Source organism: Morone saxatilis, unplaced genomic scaffold, assembly GCF_004916995.1.
Source record: "Morone saxatilis isolate NCDOM2014 unplaced genomic scaffold, NCSU_SB_2.0 Contig20, whole genome shotgun sequence".
In the NCBI taxonomy this organism is placed as follows: domain Eukaryota; kingdom Metazoa; phylum Chordata; class Actinopteri; family Moronidae; genus Morone; species Morone saxatilis.
The window spans coordinates 19,409,403-19,417,772 of NW_023339763.1; the positions used below are offsets into that span (position 1 = coordinate 19,409,403).

General features: G+C 39.7%; 1 protein-coding gene across 3 annotated transcripts in view; it reads left to right on the top strand.

Moving 5' to 3' along the window:
• Window positions 1-8,370, top strand: part of abr (ABR activator of RhoGEF and GTPase) — a 123,252-nt gene that overhangs the window by 78,409 nt on the left and 36,473 nt on the right. For all 3 annotated transcript variants that reach the window (XM_035666136.1, XM_035666137.1, XM_035666138.1), the window contains 2 exons: window positions 4,852-4,949; window positions 5,052-5,183. In XM_035666136.1, coding sequence (XP_035522029.1) covers window positions 4,852-4,949; window positions 5,052-5,183 — 230 coding nt within the window. The remainder of the gene's footprint in view (window positions 1-4,851; window positions 4,950-5,051; window positions 5,184-8,370) is intronic.

Sequence of the window (8,370 nt, forward strand, 5' to 3'; positions counted from 1 at the left end):
GTGTGTGTGTGTGTTTGTTGTTTTACTGATACAGTTTGATGTAAGTATGTCCAGTGAAGCATATAGAGTCAGGGTGGAATGTGCAAGCCATAGAGGTAGTGTGCAGTAAATGATGTGTTGTTGTTGTTAAGGGTCACTCTGCTGATGATAATGATAATGGCTACTATAGAAGCCTTTATCCTTAAAATAGATGAATGTTACATGCTCTGTTTAATGGACTAAGAAGCTTTGTAGTTGGTGAAACAATTCATCAAAATAAACTAAAATGCCCCTCTAAATTGGGGTTAAAAGTTAACAAAATGTAATTATCAGGCTTATAGATGCGTGTACTGTAAATGCTGTTTACCCAACTCTGAAAATTTGAAATAGCATTCACGCACAACCCCAGGGGTGTTTGTTTATGCAGAGTTTACACAAGTTAAAAACCTTTCTTGCTCTTTTCCTTTTCTAAGTTCTGGTATCGCTCACACCACCCACGTATGCCAGGTGAAGAAAATAAACAGACCCTCCTCTTCACTCCAGCAAAAGATGCAAGTGATGTTGATTTCTTGGAGCAAAAAGACAGGAGGCAGTCTTAAGCATGTACCAAAGACCATAAGTTTCATTATCATCCTGTATGTGCAGCTAGATCTTTAGAATCAACTCCATGAGTCAGAGAGGGAAAAAACATTGGATAGTTAGTCCATAATTAATTCTAATGTTTGCTTCAGCTCGGTTTACACAACGCAGTTCTACATGACTCAGTTTTTTTTATTCAGCTGTGTTCACAACTTTCTGTAATAAAGCGTCACCTACCGTCTGCACCCACAGTGCGCCACCGCTACCACCGAGCACCTGTGTTTTTAGGTTAGGAAAGTGCTGTGTGGGCGACTGCGTTTTATGTGTGAGTGTGTGTGCATGTGTGGGTAGTTAAGTGTTTATATATGGGAGTATACTGGCTGCACCCATGATGCTGAAATGAGAAAGTTTACCCAACCTTTTATTTACCACAACAGCTGTTCATCCTCAGTTAACCATTTAATGTCAAGTGTATCAGGTAGTTAATATATTAAAATTATTCAGTTGTCTTGTATACGCCATATTTTGACAAATATCTCTTCTACCATCCTCAGTGTCCTGTAAGAATTTTGCATTGAAATACCTGACTTCTAATTGCATTGAAAGTTAAAGGTGTATCACAGTTTGTGTCCTTATCCCTTTCACAAATAGTTGGATGCTTGTAGTATTTGTGAATATCCCTATAGAATCCTGTTTATGAAACCTGTCCAGCTCTGGCAGAGTTTCCCATTTTTATCATAGAAGGACGTTTTGAAAATCACAACGTTGATGGGAGACGTTGTATTTAAAATACTGTTTCTCCTGCCTGTATAATTCCCCCCAGTACCACAAATTACTAAAATTATACCATTTCCTCCAGATGTAACTTAATGATGGGATCAAATTTGCCTTTTTATGTAGATGTTGTGTGGTGTTGTTGTGTAATTCAGCCTGTGTGCGTGTGCGCGCGCGCGTGTTGGATGTTCGATGTGGTTTCAATTTCATTGTTGATGTCTCCTTCACTGACTCTGCTTAAGACATTTCTCATTGTGTTGACTTCCCCTGCAAGCCATGTGTTCTTTACAAGGATTTTGAAGCAGTTTTCTGCTCTTTGCATAATGTAGTGTGTGTGTGTGTGTGTGTGTGTGTTTTGCTGTTCATGCACATGGTAATTATTATCATATCAGAATTCAAATGTGTAATGACTGGAAATAACAGTCATTATTCAGTGGTTCAGATTGTTAAGCGGATGTGTAATCATCAACAACAGCCTCTTTTTGTTCCTTTTTGTTTCTGTTTGTTTGAAAAAAATCACATAAGTATGTACTAGAATATCTTATTGGAGCTGTGTTATTTATGTCACAACGATCTCCCCCCAGTGGGAAAGGGCTTTAAATTCAGCCCAGGGCAAAGTAGTCAAACTGGGTCACAGAGGAAGGAACTGGGAGTCGAGTATCTCCCAAAAACTCAGTTGGAAGTGGAAAACATGACCTAGTAGAGAGGTGCAAAACATGTTAACTTCGGTTTGCAGTTTACTTTCATATATGTGTCAACAAGTGACACTGTGCATTGTTCTCCCTATGTGTGTGTTCAACAGCTGCTGCAACCCGATGCTGTCAAACAACATCTGCCCATGCTACACAGGGAGAGCGTGTACAGGTCCAAACTGAAACAACAGTTGTTTAAATCATAAAGGCATTTAAAGTGAGCACAGCCATAGTAATCTGCAGTTAGTTGCATGAGCTTTTCCAACAAGAGATTTCAGCTTTAGTTGATATATATATAACTAATAATAGAATAATAGTGCAGTTGCTACTGGACAAAAGATATATAGCAGTGATTTTAATGGTTAAATCAAAACCATAGCTCTCATCACTCGCCACTGTTCCCGTAAAATGTAATGGCAAAACACTGCCATAAGTGTTCACTTGTTCTCATGACTCTTGTGATTTCTGTGTGTAATCGACTCCAGCCATGGCTCCATGCAATGCCATTCATTGCTTGCCACGCTTTTATTAGTTTTCTCCTTCTGGATTCTATGAAAACAATTCGATTATGCATGTTGCTTCCTTATTTTGTTCTCTGAGAAGAATATTTTCTACTGAAGCCTTCAAGCTAAACATACAGACAGTTAGCCGTTCTGGTGGCTGGGACTTGTAGCTTTGGAGACACTGATTAGTTTAACTGATTATCACTTGTTTCCTAATTCTGTGAACCCACAGTTTGACCCAGCATTCAACACAGCCACGGGCAAAGATTAGCCTCCTGTATAAGAACACACGCACGCCACAAGGGCTACAGGCCTCAGTTGATTGAGATGGAAAAGGATGGTATCCATTAACCCCTGCATTTAGGGGTCAAAGACCCCATGCTGACCAATTTATCCCCTCATACTTTGAGCCCGATGGTGACCTGCCAGGAAAAATGAAAACTCATGGAGTTCCAGGCCTTTTTTAGTCCGTCCTACTTCTCAAAGCCCTCCTGGATCCACTGCGAGGACACAAAAAGACCTCTCTGAAAATATGCTCTCTCTGGCCTTGTTTGAATTTTAGGTCTGGGCACATAAACCCATTTCAGATGGAGAGGAAATCAACTTCCAAAGGAAACTGGGAGCTGCTCAGGAATATGAATACACTCTCCTCCGCGGCTAGATGAAAAAGAGAAGTTTAAATCACAGTAGTGTCTGAAAACAAATGCCCTCACTACTTGTCTCTAAAGTGCACTCATTGAGATTCCTAAATAAAGTTTCAAGCTGTTTTGCAACTGTGTGCTTCGGTCTAAACTAGATCAGTTTTGTTGTTGAAAAATGTCATTTCATCTATTGAGTGCAGCAGACTGTGACGGGTATTTTGGGTTTTTTTTGGATGTTAGATGTTCAACCAGAGGTGACGGCCACGAGCTGTTATGCCTCCTGTATGTAGCGGAAGCGTACGGTAACTGCTTCATTTCATAAATATCCCCCAGATGGTCACACTGAATTCCCCTCCACTGAACTTCCCTCGTACCACCGCCGCTAATCTCTTCCTCACTGGGAGTAATTATGCCAGAGCCTTTCAGGATGCTGAGAAAACAAACAAAGAAGGAATGAAACCAGATGGAATGAGTTTCCATTATACTGTATTGTCCTGTTAGGGATAGTTATATGGCTACATATGTGAATGTTTGCTCCAGTCGGTCATAGCTCACCCAGGTGGTATGCGTGGTATCTCTCCATAACGTTAACCGAGCCACAAGTCTGGCTGTTGTTTTTGATGATGCCATTACTTTTGATGTTGCAGTGTAAACATATTCTCTGTCATTCTCAGAGTGTGTGTTTATATGTATATGAGATTCAACCCACCCCCCATCTCTGTCTTGCCCAGTCTCTGTGACTCTCCCAGTGAAAGGTCGAGCAGTACATCCATCCATCATGCTGTCAGGTTGAGGTTAACCCCAGGGATAAGGTCCAGGCTGCGGGGACGTACTATAGACACTTTACAGACGGCCGGTAGCGAGGGCTGCAGGAACCACTACAACAGCATTTAAAGAAACACATTAACAGACTTAATTGCTCCGTGTAAGAACTGAGTGTGAGCTGATCCCAGGGGAGCGACGGCTGTGGTATGAAGATGTAAAGGGGGTTGCTGGCTGGTCCTGAATGTGTACACAGGCAGGAGATTGATGTCAGTGTAAAGGACTATTGACAATTTAAAGGGCTATTTCACTTTGATGGAATGTAACTTTTTTATCTTTTAAGTGCACATTCATTACAAGTCTGATATCATAATTAGACACTCACTTACTGCCATTGTGTAAACCTTTAAAATTTCTACTTCCAAACATTTCTACTTGAAAATGGTTTCAGGTGTGGATGATGAGGATTTGTATCTGTTAATATTTAACTTATGATTTTGAATAATGCTGAACTTGAATTGAATTATCTTTTGGACTGTTGGTTGGACAAAACAAGACATTTTAAGTTTTATAGGCCACACAATTATTTGAATAATCGAGAAATTAATCTGTAGATTATTTGAAAATGAATTGTTAATGGCAGCACAGTGAGTATTACGTAATATTAAACCATTACTTAAATGTTAAAATGAAATAAAAATAAACAAGAAACACTATTGGCTGTAACTATGTTCACATTTAATGAAAAGACATTATCTCCATACAATGACATCATTACCCAAGTCTGTTTTAGTGGCTGTAATTTAGTCCACAGTATATTTTTCTATAACACAATTACCATGATATTTTATAAAATTACACAGATGTCTACTGTACAATACTCGAGTTCTGTTGATGTCTACCTTCTGTGTTTCCTTCCAGATCTATACTGCACCCTTGAAGTGGACTCGTATGGATACTTTGTCAGCAAGGCCAAGACCCGCGTCTTCAGAGACACCACAGAGCCACAGTGGAACGAAGTCAGTCACCAAGACATCTCCTTACTCTACATTGCACCGATTTTGTTGCGATGCAATACCAAATAATGTCTTCTGCTTCTCTCTATCTGTGTCGTTGATCAGGAGTTTGAGATTGAGTTGGAGGGCTCCCAGTACCTGCGGATTCTGTGCTATGAGAATTGTTACGACAAAAGCATGCTCAACAAGGACGACAACGAGATTGTGGATAAGATCATGGGAAAAGGGCAAGTCCAGGTAAGAGGACGGCCACTGACAGGCCATCACAGAAAGCAACCATACACCAAGAGAAACGTCTGTGTCCTCTTGGGGACATTTCCCAACATGTGACTCATTTTAAATTAGCTGTCTAGCCTCTGTGCACAGCCGAGCGGTTTTGTCGTGGTGGATGCTGGTTGAATTAATAGTCTGAAAGTGAGTTTATTTAAGGGCTTTCCCCTGTCCTGTTGTGAGAAATGTTCCTATAAAAATCCCTTTTAGTCTTGTTAACTAGATCCTCCCTACACAGTGGAATCTGTGGTTTCTTGATATTCAGGCAAAATGCTGTTCTCTACTCTGCATCGTTGTTTAGGTTTTTTGAAACAGCCTACAGAAGAGTCATGTTTCTAATTTTCCACAACCTCTCAGGAAAATTTGTTTGGTCAAGTGAATCTTGACTCCTGTCATTTCCCCTGCAATTCAGTCCAATTGCTTGCAGTTTCCTCCTCTGTCATCGATAGAGTTTCGCCTTATGAATTCGGGTCGACTCTGAGGGTTTTAGTTGCTCTTCAATCATCAGTTAATGTCCTCATGTTTTTCTCAAGTGGTGCATGTGTCAGTGCCAGAGGTGAGCTTGTAGCAGGTTATTTTTTAACTTGCTTCTGATTTTGCTTTTTAAACCTCCAAACTTAACAGAAGATATAAATCAGTTCAATCCTTCAGGAGTTGTTTGTTGCTGCTGCATGTAGGATAACATTTGTAGTTGCAGGTTGAAGCAGTATCAGCAAGCAGTTGCACTGGGAATACAGATCTTCCATCTAACATAGAGAGAAAGTGGGGCAAACATGAATCACTCACATAACGTTACATTTTAAAGGAAAGGTTGCATCTCAGAAATATCTTCTGAATCCTATGTTCTGAAGTGGGTATGTAGTGTGTCTTTCAAACTGTCTTTAAATGGAAAACACCCACAACATATTTGTTATAGCATTTCCTGTTTGTTACCATCACTTTCCATGCTTTTCTCATTCAGTTTGATGCTTTGTGTCCTTGACTGTTGCCTTTGATTTCCCCTGAAGAGCAAATGGGAATAAGAGCGCGTATGCAGCACACAGGCATGCTCTTGTATCAGATCCACATGCATCTTAATGTGGCATTGGATTTACTGTTATAATGACCTTGAATGTTTCAAAAATGATTAATAGAAACATCTACTATATGGAAATCTATGGAAGTCAATCTTTGCTATTGATAGTTTTGTGTTGTAACCTCTCCTTGCCATGTCTGTGTGATTGGGTTCATTTGGTCAGGAGTCGACTTCTGATGAAAGATTGGCTGACCTGTGAGAGGAATAAAAAATAACGTATAATGTATGTTTGTGTGCACATTTGTTTCTATTTTCCTGTGAGTAGAGTAACTGTTAATGTAAATGTTATACATTTAGTAAGTTGGTTAGTTTGCCCTTTAGTCAAACAGTCACAGTCATAGGGTATAGATTTGGTTGGTAGAGTACAGTTTAGATTGATTTTACCTCTCATTTTTCAGCCATACAGATAAACATACTATTTAATTGACTCTTCTTAGTTAAAGGGGACTATCCCATCTTTTCACATTAAATACGGTCAAGGGTTCATCAATGGTTCAATATTGTATTCTACATGACAGTAAAACCCAACCTCTCGAGCAATGCTGTCAGTCAGAGAGACAAATGCTGCTGCTGCTGCTGGGAACATCCACTTCCAGCCAACAACAGCCAAAAAAACAAATAAATAAACCACATGTTTGCTGGCTCACTGTGAGAAGGGGAAAATAGATATGGGGATCGAAATGGAGGGAGAGAATGGCATGTTCTATCCCAGACTCTGAGAGGATGGGAATGGTGTGTGAGGGTGTACAGTAGAGGGGGTTGTTGGGGCTCTGGGTGTGTAGTTGGTAGAGAGAGATGTGGACGAGTTGCATAGAGGAACTCTCTCTGCTGATTGTATCAGCTGCGTAAAGCTGTAACAATTAGTCGAGTAATGAATTATGATGATGAATTAGATGAAGCAAAAATGGCAAGTTTTTTGTAAGAATTTTAAGCTGTTATGCTTTTCTTTGTGATACATGATAGTAGCAGTAATAGTAGTAGTATGTCATTGGGTTTTGGACAAGACATTCGAAGACACCACTTAATAGACATTTTTCCCTATTTTCTGACATCCTGCAACAGTTAATGGATACATTGAGAAAATTATTATAAAAATAGTTAAATGCAGCACTACAGTAAAGTATCGGTGACGTCAAAGGCACTTCTAGTCCAGGGTAAAACTGAAAAATACTGTATCTTTCATTTACAACAAAGTGACTTTTTCAGTAGATATCCTCACCACCAGTTAATATACAGTTGGCCTATTGTTGTATATTGTATATTTTATTATTATACTATCTTGAGGCTCTGAATGAAAGTATGTGTAATCCATAACCCATTAAAGATAAACTTTACCACCACAGTTGAACGCTCACTTCCGTCTGGTTGTAATTTTGGTTTATTGTCAGTACAACATGATGAAATCCTGAGTAAAGAGTTGTATATGTGGCTGCACAGTGTTTATGTATGGTTTAGAGACATGGTGGGACAGTGTGTCATATCTAATGAATATGGCAGGAGCTTACTTATTGTACATTTTTACAAAGAATTAGCCAGAGGGACATCAGTCTGCTCTACAGTCCAGAGTGCATACCTAAGGAGACTTTCACTTGGACCCAAGCTGTTTGCTTTCCTGGTGAAGCTGAGTTTAGAAGGAGCCTTCAGTGTTTTGCTTTCCTCTCTGGAGACCCTCTGATTTATTTAACAAGCTTGTGGAATACCGACTGACCGTAAATGGGCATATTGGGCTGGAAGTTTTCTTTTTTTTACCAACTGCTGTTACTTCACTTTGTTACCAATGAGAAAGTTGATCGCTTCTGTCATCAGAGATTTTATTTTGATAGTGGACAAAGAAACCTGTAGAATTTTTGATGCAGTATTTTGTAAATGATATGCCTTTATGTGCAGGATAGATGTATATTGGTTGTGACGTCCACCAGTGAACACACACACACACACACACACACACACACACACACAAATAGGGAAGGAAGTATTGTCGCTCTGTGGACATTGAGCGAAACGTCATATCAAGGATCTAACATTTGTGGGTGGCGAGTCCGTTCTTGCCTTTTCTCTTTTGCCATGGAGCCGTTTTTG